Here is a 19,036-nt window from a genome sequence, read left to right as displayed (position 1 = left end):
AAAACTTTCAGGAGTGTTGGTCACTTCAGCTATTGTTAGGAGATGCATTTGACACTGTACTATGGGGACGAAGCAGCAGCCGGCAAGACCTCCGCTTGGAACAGCAGTGAAGCCGTCACCTCTGGCTGCACGTACGAGACGTTCGGAGGTGGCGACCTTCCCTCGCTCGGATCTCTGGAACTGGACGGACGATGGCGCCAAGGATGAGCTTATCGAGAGTATGCTGCGCGAGTGCGTACCACCCATGGCGGTGCCCTCGACGCCAGCTCTGAATGGCACTACCCCGATGGCCTTGGGGGGCATCAACCGGAAAATGTTGGTCTCACAGCGCCAAAAACTGGCAACTGCTGGCCAACACTCGCATCTACAGCCAATGAGCTCACAGAGGAAAAATAGGAACTTGCAGTCACCGCCGACGTCGCTCCCTCCGCCGCAGCTACAACCGTCATCTTCTAAGAATTTGGCGGCTGTCGCCGCTGCTGCGACTGCTCAGGATGGATGGAAGGCCTTTAAAGTTGCCCATCGGACTAATAAGGTGCTAAGCAAGACACGGCAGATGATTAATGTTCTGACCGGTCAGAACAGCTCGAAGAAGAGCGAAAACGATGGAGAAGATCAGCACGCACATGATGATGCTGATGCAAGTATCTTAGGAGATAACACCGATGTAATTGAGAAGGAGGAGACCGAAGAAATGAGAACAGCAGCGGCTGCAGCAGCAAAGTTGATGGAAGTGAAAGCGAAGTTCAAACGAGAAGTGTTGGATGAGGATACTACTGACAGTAACCAAATAAGTAGCACAAACGGTGCTGAAGATGTTCAAGGCGAAGCTGAAGACTTTTGGAGACTGTACAAGAACACAACGTCGAGTAAACGGCCTGACTCCACTCGAGGTCGCTATATCACCAACTGCCAGAACGCTTCTCTGCTAGTACTTCCTGTACTAGATCTAAAGCGACCATCGCGTTATGAACGAGTCAGTCAATCGCTCTGCTATGACAATTACTACTTTGGCGACAAGCGCGCCGAGGCGCTGGGAGACGCGCTTCGACTACTTCCAGTGCCTGTACAGACCTTGTCAATGAAAAATGTGGGTGTTTCTGGCAATGGATCATCCGCTATCATGAGCGGTATAGCGATGAAGCAATTGAAACACCTCAGTTTTTCAGGAAACCGACTCGGCTCCAAGGGAACTCACACCATTTATCGGATGCTTGAGAATCCGCAAACTAATCTGAAGTCGCTGGATCTTGGCAATAATCTGCTTGGTGACCAAGCAGTGAAGACGCTAATCCAGTGCCTACTGAATCGCTGTACGCTAGAACATCTCGACCTTCGACGAAACCACGTCTTTCATGCTGCTGTTTCCATTGGAGAGCTCCTGCGTATATCGACACCACTCACATCTCTTAATCTCTCTTGGAACAACATACGCGGCGAACCAGCGCAACATTTAGCACGATGTATGATGGAAAACTTGACGCTTACTCACTTGGATCTTTCTGACAACACACTTGGGAACAACGGAAAAGCTGACGCTGACCTCGGCGCATGCTTAGCAACAAACAAATCACTACGGCTCTTAGATATCTCAAATAATCACGTCCAGGCCAAATCGATGTTGGTGTATGTCAATGGCCTGCAGCAAAACGCAGTTCTCGAGAGTCTTGTCATTCGCGGCAACCCTATTGGTGTCATTGGAGGGGAAGCTGTTCTGCGTTCGGTAGCCTCAGGATCCATATCAAGCTGCCAAATCGACATTGGTAATTGCAATCTGGAAATTTCGGACAGCAGTCTGGAGGGAACTATCTATGGCGGAGGCACCTTTAATCTGAACATGGCTGAACGATCCGACAGCATAATACTGAGAGAACTCCTGCAACTTGTATGGAAAAACAAAACTGATATCGTGGACGCTCTCCACAATGGAACTGCGTTCACGTTCAATAGGAAAGACGAGAAGGCACTGATGACCTCGATTCCGTCACAAGGGTCCATACATATAAAGATCCAGCCTAACTATGATCGTCATGAAGAGCTGATTTCTCCTAGTGGCTTCGATCGAATCGTCACCCTGATCGATCGATCCTTTGGTCACTCGCAAGATGGTGATGAGGCTGCAAAGTTATTTTGTATCCGGATCCTGGCAGAAGAGTATTCCCTTACGGTAGCTGAAGCTAACACTTTGTTGTCACTTTTCGAATCTCGTACTTCTCAAGTTGAAAAGGCAAATGCTGCTGCTACGCTCATACCGCAGATCCTCCAGACTCCTTCAACACAAACAGAAATCTCTTCTGCAACTACAGAGGAGATTTACGATTGTGCTTCAATGCAACCACCGGATCAATTTTTCGAGGACAAAGACGGAGATGGGAAAATTGATGTGTGCGGTGATATCTGCATGACTATTGGCCTCGAAAATCTCTCCGATATCGAGCAGAGCCACATCGAGCAAAAAGTAGGAAAATGGATTTCATTCAACGTGAACAATCCGACTGGGCGGTATCAACTGAACATGGCAAACTCTATCGATCGTCGCATTTTAATGCGGCTTCTGGAGGCGAACAAGACAGAGAGGAAGATGAGACAGCATTTGAAACTAATGGACACTTCGCAGCACGGTTTAGCTGCGCAATCGCTTCAAGGCGGGTTCCGGAATATGAGATTGAATCGCTTACCAATCGGAATGGGGAACAATTGGCAGTTTCCTCGATTAGGAATCCTCGAGATTGATTTCGTCCTGACGCGACGTCCTTATGCAATTTGTACAGCGCTGAATGATGGCACTTTTGAACAGTTTCTGAAGGAGTTCAAGCAGTTGCAAGTGACGGCAGAAATGAAGCTTGTTGGACTACGATCCATTTCGACACTATACTATTATACCTGTAGTCAGGCACAGCGTATCATGGAGCACTTTGGCACATTCGAACGAGATCCTACCACTGGATGTTTATTCCGAGGTGAAGTGTTCATAGTGTTGTTCAGTCGAATAATTGACGAGTGGAACCTCTGTGAAACGCTTTCGTTACTTGATCTTACCACTAAGACGCAGGTGTTGGATCGACTGGGTGTGCTGAATTGTTTCCATCCGCTGCAACAAAGCGAAACATACAGGAATCTCCAGCTAAACGCGTTTGATCAGCGGCAATTGGTTTTGATTCTCGTCAAACTTGCAGTCAGTGGTGAAGCCGAGCTGACGAATATGCAGCTGAATGTCGACACTGTCGAGTCAGATGTGTGGAAAACCTGGATTAGCGACGACAAGCTGCCTTCTCAAGGTGTGCTGAGCTGCTCCATGCGTGCATTACATGGTGTACAGTCAGAAGCACAATTGCCGCCGACAAGCGTGCGCAAGAAACTTCTGCAGTCACTGCTTTTCAAGCTCGAGGATAAAACTCATGAGGTGGCTTTGCACTAGACGAACTGATGACAAGCAAAGCATCATATGTCAACAAGTTGAAGTGATCAAATCACAAAATTTGCTTATCGGCTCACATTTTTGTCTCAAATTGAGGGGGAAGATCTTATTTTTCCTTTCAATCGCAAGGAAAAGAGTGACGAAGCTGAAGCGGTCGGCGACCCCCAACGGACGCTGCCAGGGCCACGACGACGCCCCGAGCAGCAAGCGACGCAAGCACGACAGCGCCATGGAAGCCACACAGCAACTAGAGAAGGATGCGGGCTTCATGGACAAGTACAGCCGCCAGATCGGCGCCTTCGGGCTCGAGACTATGGCCAAGGTAGGCGAGCATCGAGTGCGGAATTGCAGAGTGATGGTCACAAGAACTTACTGTAGATTGTGTATTGCTCGCGCAGTTGGTGAAGCTCAGAGTCCTCATCGTGGGGCTACAGGGAGTGGGCATTGAGTGCGCCAAGAACTTGATCCTCGCAGGCCCCGGCGCCATCACACTGCACGATGACGGCATCGCGGAGATCAAGGATCTGGGCACAAACTTCTTCCTGACGGAGCAGGACGTGGGTCAGCCGCGTGCTTCTGCCGTCTCGCACAAGCTGGCGGAGCTCAACAAGATGGTGTCGGTTGCCGTACACAAAGGTCCACTGACCGAGGAGGTGGTGGCCAAGCACAACGTGGTGGTCTTCTCGCACACGACTCGCAAAGAACTGGTGCGCTGGAACCACTTCTGTCGCCAGCAGTCGCCGCAGATTGGCTTCATCACGTGCGACATCCGCGGCGCCTTCGGCTACGCATTTACGGACTTTGGCGACGAGTTTAAGGGTTTTGACGCCACGGGCGAAGCTCCTATTACTCGTATTATCACGGACATTACGAACGATAAGGACGGCATGCTGAGTATCTTGGGACCCGATGAGGACGGCAAGATGCACGAAATGCCAGACTCGGACCACGACGGATGGATCGAGATCAGCGATGTGCAGGGCATGAAGCTCAAGAGCGACCCGAACCAGTCCATTAACACGATGGGACCGCGTCGCATTAAGTTTGCCAACAAGAAGGTGTTCCGTAACGGCAATCAGACGGAAGTGTTCGATGCGTATCGCCTTAAAATCGGCGACACGTCCGAGTTTACGCCGTATGAAGGCGGAGGTGTTTTCATACAACACAAGAAGCCGTTCACGGTGAAGTTCAAGTCATTTGAGGAATCGCTAGTGTCGCCTGTGCCTGAAGGAGATTTTGGCCTCATGTTCACGGACGGTGCCAAGTTTGGCCGCGCAGAGCAACTTCACGTCGTCATGTGGAGTCTGATGGAGTTCGAGGAACGTCATGGCCACTACCCAGAGCCGCACAACGATCAAGATGCCGATGAAGTCTTGGCTATTGCCCAGGAAGGTATTCAGCACCTCTCGGACTTTACTCGGGACGGTGCTCACAAGCAGGAAGTGATGGAACTGGAGGAGTTGGATGAGAAGGTCGTGCGTCAGGCTGCTCTCTATTCGGCTGTCGAGCTGCACCCTCTTGCTGCTTTCTACGGTGGTGTCGTTGCCCAAGAAGTCGTCAAGTTCACGGGCAAGTTCACCCCATTAAAGCAATGGCTACACTTGGATGCATTCGAAGTGTTGCCAGATGAGCGTCCAGCAGACGCGAAGCCGATTGGCTCGAGGTACGACCACATGATCACGGCGTTTGGACTGTCGTTCCATAAGCAGCTAGGAAACGTTCGCACGTTCCTTGTGGGCTGTGGTGCTCTTGGCTGCGAATACCTGAAGAACTTCGCTATGATTGGTGTTGCATGCGGCGAGAAGGGTCTTGTGACGGTCACGGACAACGACCGTATTGAAGTGAGCAACCTGAACCGCCAGTTCCTCTTCCGAGAACAGAACGTGGGTCAGCCCAAGTCCGTGGCTGCTACTGCTGCGGTGCATCAAATGAACGCTGACCTGAAGGTGAAGACACTAGAGCAACTGGTCGCTCCTCACACGGAGAACGTATTCAATGGCGAATTCTGGACTGATCTGGATGTGGTCACGAACGCGTTGGATAACGTGAAGGCGCGTCTGTACGTGGACAGCAAGTGTGTTTTCCACAAGTTGCCTCTGTTGGAGAGTGGCACGCTTGGTACGAAGTGTAATGTGCAGGTGGTGATCCCGTACAAGACGCAAAGCTACGCGGATGGTCCGAAGGATGCTGAAGGTGACGGTATCCCGATGTGCACGCTACGCAACTTCCCCTCTCTAATTGAGCACTGCATCGAGTGGTCGCGTGCACAGTTTGAAGATCGTTTTGTGGTGCCTGCTGCAGAGGCCAAGAAGTTCATGGAAGATCGCGCAGCATATCTAGACCAGGTGAAGAAGGCTACGCTTGAAAACCCGAACCCGAAGCTTGTTGCCGCGGCAATTGTCCAGGAGCTGGAGCGTCTTCGCAGTCTGCGTGCTACTTTACACACGGCGAAGGATATCACGTTCGAGAAGTGTGTGACGCTGGCGTTTGAGCTTATGACGTCGCAATTCCGCGACCGCATCCTGCAGCTGATTCATAACTTCCCGGAGGACCATTTGACGAACTCGGGAGAAAAATTCTGGTCGGGAGCCAAGCGTTTCCCGCAAGCAGTGGACAAGTTTGACCCAGAAAACCCGCTGCACCTCAACTTCGTACGTGCTACTGCCAATATCTTGGCTGTCTGCTACGGAGTTCAGCCGGCCCCGGAGCAGAAATTGGTCCCTGCTGATTCGGAATGGCGTGACCCATCCACGTATGAAGAGCTTGGCAATAAGTATGCCCCTCCGACTTGGAAGCCGTCGAACGAAAAGATTGCCGCCGACTCGGATGAGATTAAGCGTTTGGAGCAGGAGAAGATCAAGAACTCGAACGACTCGGACAAGAATGAGCTTGTGGAGCTGCTGCATGAGCTCGAAACCTTTGATCTCTCAGGTCTGTCGCTCGAGCCGGCGGACTTTGAGAAGGATCAGGACATGAACTTCCACATCGACTTTATCTACGCGGCGTCGAACCTGCGAGCCTTCAACTACCGCATCCGCGACGCGTCGCGCCACAAGTGTAAGATGATTGCAGGCAAGATCATTCCGGCTATTGCGACCACGACGGCTTCTGTGACTGGATTGGCTATGCTGGAGATGCTCAAGTTGATGCAGCAGAAGGAGCTGGAAGCTTTTAAGGACTCGTCCAATTCTCTGGGTTTGAACATGTATCTGATGCAGGAGCCAGCGGCCCCTGCTCGTGCTAAGGACGAATACGACGTGGTGGAGATGTCGGAGGTCAAGTGCAAGCCTCCTGGATTCACCAAGTGGGACTCCACTCTCATCGAATTGTCATCTGATTCGACGCTTGAGGATTTCTTGACTCAGTTTAAGGAAAAGACGGAGCTAAACTGCGACTTGGTGTTCCACCGTGTTGCGGAAATGGGCAACACTAGCGCTGCGGAGAAGGATCTGCGCTACCGTACTGTCAGCGGATTGATGCTGTACGACCGCAATGCCTTTGGCAAGGCGCTGAAGGAGCTATATGCTGATCAGATGACTAAGCCTCTGCGTGCCTTCGTGGAATCACGCTATGAAGGACTCGTAGACTGCAGTCGCAAGTACATTGAGTTGCAGACGTCGTGCTCCGATGACGATGGAAACGTGTTCAAGGTGCCAACGGTCATTTGCAAGTTCAACTGAAGAAGTGGAAATTAGGGCGCTGTGACTTTTCTTGCTGGATCTGCTTGCATCTTGTGAGGTAAGAGCAATAAAATTGTCTACAGGTCAGGTTTTGGTGAAGAAAATTGTTGTGGTAAAATTAAAAAAATCTAGCTAACAGTAAGTTGAGCTGGTATGGGGCCTTTTACATGTGCAAATCGCCAAATACCATAGCCCTACTAAGAAATGGTCATGACCAAAAAAATAATATCAGCGAGTATAACGTAGTAGAATACTACTATTAGTACGTAGTATTAAGAGCACTTAGTATTAATATCTCCAGAATGTATTCCCAGCTGTTTCGAATACCAAGTACATGTACACTGTTCAACTACCCATTGAACTCTGGCCACTGACAATTCGATTTGCTTAACCATGGACGACATCGAGGACATGATCGGCGAGGAGGAGCTGGACCGTGCGGCCGTGGGCTCCGTGCGCACGCCCATGGTGGCACCGAAGGCGCACTTCCAGGATACCGTCCAGTCGACATCCAGCAGCACAGCCAGCAGCAGCTCCGACATTGACTCCAAAGAACCCAGTGTGCCTGGCACGCAACTCATCTGGATAAAAACGTACGGCTGCTCGCACAACGTGAGTGACTCGGAGTACATGCAAGGCGTGCTGGCCAGCTACGGCTACCGCTTCACACAGGACCCAGACGCGGCGCAGCTCTGGCTGCTCAACAGCTGCACTGTCAAAGACCCATCCCAGGCTGCCTTCATGCACCTGGCCGTCAAGGGCCGCAAGCAGAACAAGGCCGTAGTTGTGGCCGGCTGTGTGCCGCAGGCTGATCGCCACCTTAAGGGCCTTGAGGAAGTCAGTATCGTAGGCATTCAACAAGTGGACCGAGTCGTGGAGGTCGTGGAGGAGACACTTAAGGGCCATACCGTGCGTCTACTGGCCAAAAACCGTCTGCCGGAGCTCGATCTGCCCAAGATCCGTAAGAATCCCATGGTGGAGATCATCCCGCTGAGCACAGGCTGTCTCGGAGCGTGCACGTACTGCAAGACGCGTCATGCACGCGGCAAACTGGGAAGTTACACGCCGGAAGCCATCGTTTCGAGAGCACAGACGGTGATCAATGAAGGCGTGACGGAGATCTGGCTGTCCAGTGAAGACACTGGCGCATACGGCATTGACATTGGCACCGATCTGCCCACCTTGATGCGTAAATTGCTGGAAGTTGTGCCCGATGGCATCATGCTCCGTGTAGGTATGACGAACCCTCCGTACATCCTGGATCACTTGGACGCTATCGCTGAAGTGCTCAACCACGAACGAGTGTACTCGTTTCTACACGTACCTGTCCAGTCTGGCAGTGACGACGTGTTGCTGGCAATGAACCGCGAGTACACGGCTGGCGAATTCCGTCGTGTGGCTGATGAGTTGCTCGCTAAAGTGCCGGATCTTACACTTGCCACTGACATCATCTGTGGCTTCCCAACCGAAACCGAGGAACATTTTGACGAGACGATGGAGCTGGTGGATAAGTATCGTTTCCACATTATGAATATTTCCCAGTTCTACCCTCGTCCGGGAACTCCTGCAGCCAAGATGAAGCGTGTCTCCACTCAAATAGTCAAGAACCGCAGCCGCAAACTCACAAAGCTATTCGAGACATTCGAGCCGTACACGCGTCTTGTGGATACGACACTGAAAGTCTGGGTGAACACGGAAGTCTCGGATGACAAGAAGTACACGGTGGCACACACCAAGAACTATACCAAGGTGCTTCTCCCTCGTGATGACTCCCTCATCGGGTGCACGGCGGAGGTGCGCGTGCTCACAGCGGCGAGATTCCACGCTACAGGTGAGGTCATCTCGCGCTCGCAGCCTTGTACTGTGGCCGCTGCTGCCATTCGCGAGCAGATCTGCACTGAAGGGGAGCTGTCAGCTGCTGACCGAGCCAAGGCTTTGTCAAAGGCAAAGGCAGCTGCATCGCACGACCATGATGACGATCATCATGGTGAAGGAGGGTGTTGTGGTGGCAGTGGCTCGTGCTGCTCGTCTGGTGGTGAAGGAAAGGGCTGTGGAGGCAAGTGCGGCACAAAGAAGAAGAAGAAAATGGCCGCCTCACGGAAGAAGAAACACGCTGCGGCTGAGGAAAATGGCATGATCTCAACTATCACGAGTACGATGGCGGCCAAGTGGAACGAAGTGAGCGACGATAAGGTGACGCTCGTAGCACTCACCACCCTCGTGGTGTCGGCATCTTTCGTCGCCGCTCGCTTGCTCACACGCAAGTGATTCCAACAGCGTCTCTGTATAGAGAGGTATTGATGCTGTAAAAACTGCAATAGCCATGAATCTAATGCGCTTGTGGTTTTTTATGTCTACAAAAATTATACGTTCTGTGCTGTCAAACTGTAGTTAATACGAAAAAAATAATTAGCGCGGTGATGTCAGCATCACGAGTAGTGTGCGTAGTGCTTGCAGTCGAAGCAGAAGCGGCCGTTCCAGGACGAACTCGACGGCGCGCAGTCCGAACAACAGACGCGACCACAGCGATCGCAGTGGCACTTGCGCGAGAAAAAGAACGGGAACGGCTCCAGACAGACCATGCACTCGGTAACGTCGGTGTCGGGAATCCACGACGGCGTCACGCGTAGATACCGCAGGAGCTGCAAAGGCAACAGCAACAGTTAACGTCCACTCGATACAAACAACTTATACACATCAATCCACTTACACCAGTGGCTTTGGGGTTCGTAACCACGCGTACCCCCTCTCCATCGGGCTGGTTCATGTCTGCTCCATGCTTCATCAACAGCACAGCCTCGTCCTCCATTTCTATCGACAACGCACAAACCAAGTAAGCAACACGACTCTCGACTGTAGTGCACAAGTACCGTACATGCCTTTCTCCATGCAATAATGCAGTGGCGAGCGCTTAAGGAAGTCCACTTTCTGTGGGTCTGCCTTGTGTCGTAGCAACGTTTCCATGATCTCACACGTCGCAGATCCACTGCGTTTGATCATGGAGCACAAGTGCAGAGGGGTCTGTTTCACAAAGTTCACTGCGTTGGCGTCAGCACCGAAGCAAAGCAGCAGCTCCAGTACACGCGACGCAATCTGCACCTGGAGTTGAGTAGCCAGATGCAGCGCTGTGTTCCCCTCACGATCGCTGAAATTCAAGTCGAGATGTGGCAATACTTCCGGCCGGAAGAACAGACTCACCATCTCAAAGTTGCCTCCGCGAACAGCAAGATGCAGTGGAGAGAATCCGCGCTGTGTCTCTGCGTGTTGCAGCATATCGAGTGCGCCACTCGCCTCACTCACAAGAAGCGCACACGCGAGCTCCACATTGCCACTCTCCACAGCCTGATGCAGCACCGTGTTGCCGTATCGATCAATCCTCAGACTCGACGTATTCAGCTGTCTCCACAACGAGAAGTCACCTCTCGCGCCTCCATAATGCAGCGGTCCACCTGCAGCTCTGGTCGTAACAATTGACAACGCGTCACTCGAGATATCGACCTCTCGCCTAGCAAAATGTGACAGCGCAGCTTCAGCAGCTTCAGCTCTACGACGCAGCCGCTCCACCTCCTTGAGTGCCTTCTTCAGCATCGCATTCTCACTGTCTGATGCATCACCAAGCTCCCTCATGCGTCCTCGAAGAGTAGCTCTTCTCACGGCATCTAACGGCGAATACTCGACGTCCTCCGAGTACGCACTTGTTCCGACTGAGGCAGTTGCGGTGGAAAGCACGTCGTCTTCTTCCACTGTTTCAATCGTAAGTTCGCTTTCTCGACCATTGTAACCCACTGGGTCCTCCGACTTGTCCTCTTGACTCGAGGGTTTTACAGAAGCTTCAGCTGCTCTTGCAGCACGCGCTTGGTGCCATCTCCGGAAGGCCACTTGAATCTGTACAGCGCTTTGCTGTCGTCGCAGCTTCATCGCCAGCGTCCAGCAGCTCATTGCGCGCTGAATCACTCTCGCTGCTTTCTCCCGTCTAGCGCGTCGTCGTTTCTTCTCCAAAATGGCTTTCCATCGCACTTGGACACTCCACAGCACCTGTATTTGTCTAATATACACACATCGCTGCCGTCTGCCACGCCACGAGCTCTGTAACGTTACTGCCGAGTCCACTATGACTCGTTCCCGCCGTTTCTCCAGTCGGTCAAACGCTTGCTGGCGCAGAAACACGCGCGCGTTACCCAGCTCAGCTTGGTCGACTCTCAGCGTTTCGATCAGCTCCCCAGCACTCCAATCCGTCTTCGTAGTCGCCAGAAGACGATACTGCTTGACGAAATCGACGTGACGCATGCGAACAGGGAACGATTGACGCATAATCTCCACCGCTTTCAATACGCCTCCGTACCGCAATTGACTCGACACTTTAGCCTTATCAAACTGGCCACTTGCACTCTCGTCGTTGGGCTTGATGCATCGGATATAGTGCGTCTGTGTCTGCTGCACCACATCCAACAGACTTGCCAGTTGCTGCTTGAACTGAGAGCCAATACCCACCGCACTGAGCACCGACGAGCGTCGTCTCAGCTTCGGCTGCCCAAGACTCAGTTCCGCCGACTCGCTGGCTTTAAAGAACTCGAACAACTCTCGCAGATGCGCGTCGCTAGTCTTCCCCAGCACCCCAAACAGCTCTGCGTTGGGCTGGTCCTTGTTCTTCTCGCAGAATCCTTCCACTTGATACCGTACTCTCCCCGCGTAATGGTGAATGTGGAACGCAACGTCCGCTTGGTCAGTGCGAGAAGCACTGAAGTTGCTGTGCTCCTGCAGTCGTTGATACAATTTCCTCGCAAACCCAGCGTCGCTTCCCTTGGGGACGACGCACTCTTCGTCCAATAGCGGGAAAATGCCACTCGGACGTTGCTCCAGCATCTCCAAACACACGGCATTATCGTCGTACTCCACTGCGTTCCACGTGATGCCTTCCTCGATATGCGCCTGCTGCTCGGTGAGTAAGATATCCTGTATAAACTGATACTGCAGCTTCTCGTTGGCGTAATTGATGCAGAACTGCTCGAACTGATTCACTTCAAACTCCTCAAAGCCGAAGATGTCCAGCACTGCGATACACGGCGTTGTGTCCTTGTTCGCTGCTTTATTCGCAGGATTCAGCGCCTGTTGAGCTCGTGGTGACGCGGAGTTAACTTTCGAGACCAGAAACTGGAACACAAACGCATACAACGAGCGCGCCATGGCGTCTCGCGCGTCTCCGCACTGCGCGAGACTCAGATTCGAATGGAAAGTCTCGCCCCCGACGCTGATCTTCCGCGTAGTCAACGCTGACACCAGCTCCTTCTGGTCCACTGCAAATAACTTGGAGACAATATCTAAATGCTCTTGAACTGTAAGCGAAGACGGCGACGCAGACGCCAAGCGACACGGCGCCGACGCCGCTCCGTTGTCTTCCTCGCCTTCGTCCTCACGCGAGGCAGCGAAGAGCACGTTTCCGAGATGTAGCAACGCACTCAGAATCTTCCAGATCGCTCCTTGTTCCACGTCCGTAAAGCCCAGAACGTCCATGGACTGTAGCACCAACTGGAACTGCGTATCGTCCCGTACGCCGTCATTCCTCTGGAAACAGCGACCACCGTTTATGAACTGGAAATCCTGCGCTGACAGACCCGCGAGCTGCAATTCCCTCTTCATCTCGTCGTTTGCACCTGCTAAGAGTTCGTAAAACACGTGGAAATTCCGCTCTCCGTCGTTCTGATGCACCACGCGCACTTTTTCCAGTAGGTACGTCTCCACAGACGTCCCGATCATCTTTAACGACGTCTCCAGCTCGTGGCCTTCAAAGAACATACGCACAAACTTGCCGAAACGACTACTGTTATTATTTCTCAGAGTTCTGGCGTTGCCGAAGCTCTCTAGGATCGGATTGGCACTCAGAAGTTCGCTGCCGCTGATCGCGCGTCTCTTCTTGCTGCTTGACGTGGCTGTTGTGTGCTGAGCGCTCTCTGCTAGGTAGTTCATGATGAATTTAGTGGTTTCCGTCTTGCCTGCTCCGCTCTCTCCACTCACAAGAATCGTCTGGTTCGTTTTACTCGCTCCAGGCTCATGTAGACGTCGTCGTAGTGACCGATAGGCTCCTTCAGCTATGGAGAATACATGCGGCGGTAGTGCAGTCCAGTTGGGCATTTCCTCGTGGTATTTGTGTAGATCGTAGAGCCCTGTGATGTGCTTGAACGGGTTCACAGCGATGAGCACAGCGCCAGAGCGACAATACACCTGGTCGACGCCGTAACGCTGCGCTAAATAGTCGACAAACGCCGGTTCATGTAAATGCGTGAGTGCGTCCAGGTTCTCTACGTCCGCGAGTGTCTGTCCGGCTGCTAGTTCATTCGCCATACGGACATCGTGAGCTTCGTCCGCTTCAATTGTTGCGTCATTGTCTTGGAGCTGCACGAGCAGCTTAGAGGCGTCGCTCTCGAGGCGGCGCAGTACACGTCCACGTGCCCACTCGTAGTCGGCGTCATGCACGCGCACGTAGACCTGCATGGCGCTGCAGACACAAAGAAAGAAGTTGGCTCCTTCTTCTACCTGCTGCTCTTCTACTTCTCTTCGACGTTACAACGCGTTGTCGCAGAACGTCTACTGATAGGTGGAAATCGATCCTTGGGTCATTATTGGTTGAATTTCAACAAATAAGAAGGCGTTGACAGATTAGCGGAATCAGATTTGGATACGAAAGTCTAAGTTCCATCATGTCGCTCGTGTATCTGCCTGAGAACGCGTGGTCCTTACGCTACGGTGCGTGCTGCAGGTAGAGCGTTCTACGACCACGACGGACATTGACGCGTTCTACGTAGGCTCGGACTACTTCACTGTGGCCATAATCAAGTACTTAGTGAAGGAGGGCGAGTACGCACTGTACGAACTTCAGATCCAGAGCGGGCGACGCAATTGGAAGGTACTACGTCGCTTCAGCGAGTTCGACGGGCTGCAGTCGAGGTACGAACCAGCGAACGCACTGAAACTCGAGTGAGATGCCCAGCTGACGACGTTTACTCGTCAGTGTGCGCTTCAAAGCTGGCGAGCGACTGCCTGAACTGCCGCCAAAGACGTATTGCTGTAGGGACCTGAACCCGGACTTTCTGGCCAGACGCAAGGAGTTGCTGCAGGTTTTCTTGCATCACTTGCTGCAGATCCCAGGTATTGCTGACGACGACCACGTACGCGAGTTCCTGGGCCTCAAGCTGGCCACGGAACTCTATGTGTAAGCTACGAGACTCAAGACACTTCATCAATAAAGTGGCACTGTTGCTATATTCGATAACTAATTACACGCACCTAAAACCGAGATCTGGTCGCGTCTTCTACAAGAGACTATCACGCCTTGAACTTTGGGTGTTTCTTGGCTTTCTTCCGTTTGCTTTTCGACTTCTTTGATCGGTTGCGATTGCGGTTGCTGCCAGGGGATGACCCGCCACTGCTTACGGGTGACGAAGCGTCCTTGTCCTGGTAACAGGCCTCGGTGTTTTCAACCGGTACGTTAATGGACAGAGCCTCGGTGTCTTCTGTCGGCGCGTCTAGTGACAGCGACGTTACGGGCTCTTGGGCCTTGACCTCCGGACTGGCGATTGCCTCCCACGACGAAGACTGGACAGAGCTCTTCGGTGAAGCCAGAGCCGCAGCCGCAGGCTCAGTCGGCTCATACGACGTCTCGTCCTGTTCCTGTTCCTCCTGGACGATGCTCTCTTCATCTTGTGTGGCTTCACAAGTGTGAGCAACCTCGTGCTCCTCAGTCTTCGCTACTGCGTCTTCGATGTTGATAAGCTCAGGTGTGCTGGGAGAAAGAGTCATCGACCGCGTCATCTCCACTTGGACGTATTCCTCCTGCTCCAATGCAACATTTTCAAACGATTCCTCAAGTAACTCTTCCGTGAAGGCATCCGCAGTCTCAGTGATAGCCTGGCTAATGATCAAGTCCTCGCACAGCATCCTCTTAACAGCATCATCCACTGCAGGTGCAGGCTCAGACGCTTCCTTCTTGGGGCTTTCAACAGCCTTCTTAGGGCTCTCCGGGGCCTTTACAGGACTCTCGGGGGCCTTCACGGGGCTGTTAGGGGCCTTTTTAGGGCTCTTGGGGGTCTTAACCGGGCTGACAGGAGCCTTCTTTGGATCCGTCTCCTTCTTATCATCGTCAGTATTCTTTTTAGGGCTCTGCGGGGTTTGTTTCGGACTGGCGTGGACTGGTTTGGGGAGCTCTAGAGCCGGAGGTTCCACCTCCGTTTTCGGACTGCTCTTCGGAGTCTCTTCCTTAGGACTGACAGCAATCTCCTTCGTAGGACTAGCTGCAACCTCCAACTTCGGACTCGAAGCAGTATTTATCGGGGATTGCGCAGCGACGGGAGGCTCCACTTCCTTAATCGGCGACTTGACAATCTTCTCTATCGTCTTAGAGCTCTCTTTCGGACTAGGAGGAGTTGGCTTTAGTGTTACGACGGATGTAACAGCCACAGTCTCCTTGTTTGTATTAATCGTCGAGCTGGAAGTGGTGGCAACGCTGTTGCCAGTCTCGCTATCATTGGCGGACGGCTTCTTGCTGCTCATCTGGAGGTAGTAGAAGCCGATGGCGGCCATTCCGACGCTAACGAGCCCCGTCACAAGCAGCAGCGTCGCGTTCGAGCTGCCGGCAGTCGCCATGCTTGTCCTGTTGCCTTAGTGTGTGGCTCGGAACGAGGGAAATAGACGATGTGCTGGGAGTTGCAACTGGTCTCTTGCCTAATCTGCTGGCCTTCAGACTCTGAAGGCAGCCAATCGCCACCACCGCTTCGTGCAAGATACCGGCCACCAATCATGGACCTGGAATAGCACAAAGTTACGTATCCAACACGCACCGGAACGCAAGGCAAGTCGTAATCTCCTCTGAGACGCTCACTGTACGTAGCTGTCAGGAAAGGAATGGAGCTCAAAACGGTGCATTGCAAAATGTTACTTGCATGCAATTCTTGTAACATTAAAGGAGACTAAAAGGCAACATCGTCAACTTTGTTTGTATCAATTGCGAAGACTCTCATATCCTGATTAACATGTAAGTTCCTACCTACGACCGTAACTTTCCGCTAAAACGCGTTCTTCTGTAATACATTCTCAAATATCGTCGCCAACGAGGTCCCAAAACGCCACCGGTTCCTGGCCTTGCCTCACAGTGTCACACTTAGCTGGGAAGGCTTCGTAGCGCTGCAAGATCTGCGCCCCACGTTCGGCCACTTCCACTTGATCTTCATCGACGTCGGTTCCACACCACACGAACATGTAGTCAGCACATGCTACGATCAAGCTCAACTCCCCAACGTCCTTGGTCGGATCACGGAAGAAACTATCGCTGATACTCGGCAAAGGACCCACGAACAACGGGTTCTTCGCAGCCACCATATTGTTGCCCTTGTCAACATTATCGGTGTATGCCATCCGGAACACAATCGTGCGCTGGAACTTGAGTCGTCCTTGCGGGTGTTGCTGTTCCCACTCGGTCAGTTGAAAGATGAAACCAGCATTGGGATCAACGATCGGACGCGACTGACGCACAAAGTCCAGCGTCTCGTACATGCCCATGTTCTTGTACCACATCAAGTACGCGATGGCCATCGTCGGAGAGCGAGAAATGCCTTTGATACAATGCAAGAAGATGCGCCCACCGCTTTCACGAGCACGTTCAATAAAGTCAAACATGCTGTAAAAGTGTCGGGCAATATCTTGCGACGAATGGTCGCGCAGTCTGATGTTGAAGTAGCAAAACTCGTCCGGAAACGAGGCCGGAGCGACACTGGCCGCGCAGTTAATGACATGCGTGATGCCGTTCTGGAGCAACATGGACTTGTTTTTAGCAGCGAGCGCACCACCAATGTACAGGAAATCCGTCAACTTGGAGCATACAGCAGCCTGGTCATTGCGTCGCCTGGTAGCACCAGTTGTTGTGGTGTTTGGGTCGAGATTGGCTTGGTCTACTTGTGATAAATCCAACGACAAGTTGCCTGGGTTGCGACTACGACGCTGAGGTGGGTACATTCTCTTCGGTACACTAGCACTGTTTCGGGACAGCACCGAGACTGGCGGAGTCGACGAAGAAGACGAACAGGAGGACAACGCTCCGGGGAGGACATTGCTTCGAGTTTCCAAGTTCATGTCAATAGACAACGAAGCTCGCTTGTCCGAGGGAGACGCACTAGCGAAGTGAGAGCCATCCGACGCCCCCAGAGAGCGCTTTCTCGCCTGTGTAAGAGAAGGCGCCCAGTTACCCGACGAAGCGGTGGCGCCAGCTTTGCTCTGCGTAAAGCCTTGCTGGCTGCACACTCGCTTGTTGGGCGTCGGCGGAGTAAACAGAGCACAGCTGTCACTCGTCTTCCGAGGTGTCGTGTTGTTGTTGTAGCTCTTGGTGACAAATGCCGGTGATGTCGACGTCGGACCTGAACATTTTGCCATAAACGACAAAGGCAACAACCAGAGTGTACGTCAGTCAAATGCATGCAACAATGTGACACCAGATTTTCCAGTGGATTTTCCGGTCGTTCGATTGATGAAAAAAATGCTCTTTACCTCTAGGGACAGTTAGTGGCCAAGTTTCGTCATCCAAAAACGGATTGCGGTGCAAACCGGGCGACAGACAAACGCCAGGTCGCGGCGAAATGATCTTGGTCAGGGACGGTGTGCTCGGCAGCGTCAATGCAGAGGACGTGGGACAAACCTTGGACGTCTCCAGTCTCTGGCTGTCTGCAGCTTCTTCTGCAGTCAACAACTCGCCGAACGCCTTCGAGCTAGTCGAATCAGCAACATCATGCAAAGTTAGCACGGCGCAATCAGAAAAAAGAGAAATGAGAAAATACAGTATTTGTTTTTACATTTTTCCGTCAGAATAACAACGCGTCAGGGACAGAGGCCCCGCAGCAGAACAGCGTCGCACTTTAGGATGTGAATCGATTGGTGGGAGCGCGTCAGCGTTGGTTCGAAATGGTTTGTAGCTGTTGGAGGCAGCGGTCGGAGACCCTGAAGGCGACGACGACGCAGAGAGCGAGAAGAACGAGTGCGCACTCTCGAGTTTGCGCTTGGCGTTGGAAACTTCGCCGCCGCTCGCTCGTGGGGCGATCTCCATCGATTGAGAATCCAGAGGTGGCGAGATCGATGACCACTTCAACTTGCGTGTAGCTGCTGGGCAGACGGGGGAAGTGCTCTTTCAAAGGGTTTTTGCTCGTGCGCGTCTTAGTCGGATCCAGCGGCGTCCCAGACGCTAAAGCAAGAGTCTTGCCGTGCGCGCCGCCGGATGGGGGTTGGAAGTTGAGAGAGGTTATGCCCGAAACGCCGCACATGGAACGAATGCCACAGTTCGCCCTCGCCATAATGACGCATACTGAAGTAAAGTGTAAGAGAAACGCTCGCTTTGACTAATGATGGCCGGCTGGGTAAACAGCTCCCAACTGAAGCATGAGAAATTTATGCGTTTAACACCCTTGTCTTAGTTAGGTTCAGCCAAAAGCTGGGCTCCGGTGTGAAGAATGTGGGGCCCAAAATACGTGACCTTGCTTGTCGCTACTGGTACAGCACCGTGGAATTCAGCACAGCGGAATCCGTGCCACAGACCCAAAGTCCAGATCAGGACGGTACGATTTGATCGCTAACGAAGTTTGGTCGCTACTGGTAAGCTCATCGTGTCGATGCTGGAATCCGCAATGCAAGGCAAATCGTGTGCCACACAGACGTCTCCCAAAGTCCAGATCGGGACGGCACGTTTTGATTACAGATGAAAGTTTGGTCAAACTCGCTCGATGGTCTGTTGCCTGTTTCGATACAAGTATCAGACCCCGTTTGAAACGGTGCTTTTTGCATCTATGTTAGAATTTCCGATGTTTTACGACAGATAAACCAACGTGTGGTTTGCTGCTTTTACAAGCGAGACTTTCTATTTATCTCTTGTCTTTTCATAGCTTGCAACGATTCGTTTTATGCCACC

General features: G+C 52.4%; 7 protein-coding genes across 7 annotated transcripts; 4 read left to right on the top strand and 3 right to left on the bottom strand.

Annotated features, from left to right (window-relative positions):
* Window positions 1-61: 61 nt before the first annotated feature.
* Window positions 62-3,478, top strand: PITG_07037 (uncharacterized protein; the record flags this gene model as incomplete). The annotated part of the gene is made up of 2 exons (XM_002904957.1): window positions 62-575; window positions 693-3,478. The coding sequence occupies 2 exons, from the start codon at window positions 62-64 to the stop codon at window positions 3,416-3,418; spliced, it is 3,240 nt and encodes a 1,079-aa protein (XP_002905003.1).
* Window positions 3,479-3,647: 169 nt separating this feature from the next.
* On the top strand, window positions 3,648-7,098 carry PITG_07036 (ubiquitin activating enzyme, E1 family, putative; the record flags this gene model as incomplete). The annotated part of the gene is made up of 2 exons (XM_002904956.1): window positions 3,648-3,740; window positions 3,817-7,098. The coding sequence occupies 2 exons, from the start codon at window positions 3,648-3,650 to the stop codon at window positions 7,096-7,098; spliced, it is 3,375 nt and encodes a 1,124-aa protein (XP_002905002.1).
* Window positions 7,099-7,491: 393 nt separating this feature from the next.
* Window positions 7,492-9,366, top strand: PITG_07035 (CDK5 regulatory subunit-associated protein 1; the record flags this gene model as incomplete). The annotated part of the gene is made up of 1 exon (XM_002904955.1): window positions 7,492-9,366. One exon carries the CDS (start codon window positions 7,492-7,494, stop codon window positions 9,364-9,366), a length of 1,875 nt encoding a protein of 624 aa, XP_002905001.1.
* A 74-nt stretch (window positions 9,367-9,440) lies between these two features.
* On the bottom strand, window positions 9,441-13,651 carry PITG_07034 (myosin-like protein; the record flags this gene model as incomplete). The annotated part of the gene is made up of 1 exon (XM_002904954.1): window positions 9,441-13,651. The coding sequence occupies one exon, from the start codon at window positions 13,585-13,587 to the stop codon at window positions 9,910-9,912; it is 3,678 nt and encodes a 1,225-aa protein (XP_002905000.1).
* Window positions 13,652-13,793: 142 nt separating this feature from the next.
* On the top strand, window positions 13,794-14,348 carry PITG_07033 (uncharacterized protein; the record flags this gene model as incomplete). The annotated part of the gene is made up of 3 exons (XM_002904953.1): window positions 13,794-13,839; window positions 13,899-14,040; window positions 14,105-14,348. 3 exons carry the CDS (start codon window positions 13,794-13,796, stop codon window positions 14,307-14,309), a joined length of 393 nt encoding a protein of 130 aa, XP_002904999.1.
* A 70-nt stretch (window positions 14,349-14,418) lies between these two features.
* On the bottom strand, window positions 14,419-15,735 carry PITG_07032 (uncharacterized protein; the record flags this gene model as incomplete). The annotated part of the gene is made up of 1 exon (XM_002904952.1): window positions 14,419-15,735. The coding sequence occupies one exon, from the start codon at window positions 15,733-15,735 to the stop codon at window positions 14,419-14,421; it is 1,317 nt and encodes a 438-aa protein (XP_002904998.1).
* A 447-nt stretch (window positions 15,736-16,182) lies between these two features.
* Window positions 16,183-18,395, bottom strand: PITG_07031 (uncharacterized protein; the record flags this gene model as incomplete). Its single annotated transcript, XM_002904951.1, has 3 exons — window positions 16,183-17,498; window positions 17,629-17,846; window positions 18,121-18,395. 3 exons carry the CDS (start codon window positions 18,393-18,395, stop codon window positions 16,183-16,185), a joined length of 1,809 nt encoding a protein of 602 aa, XP_002904997.1.
* Window positions 18,396-19,036: the final 641 nt, after the last annotated feature.

Source organism: Phytophthora infestans, genomic scaffold (assembly GCF_000142945.1).
Source record: "Phytophthora infestans T30-4 supercont1.10 genomic scaffold, whole genome shotgun sequence".
Classification (NCBI taxonomy): Eukaryota; Oomycota; class Peronosporomycetes; order Peronosporales; family Peronosporaceae; genus Phytophthora; species Phytophthora infestans.
Note: the sequence above shows the minus strand (reverse complement) of the source record. Positions and strands in the feature narration are given on the sequence as shown.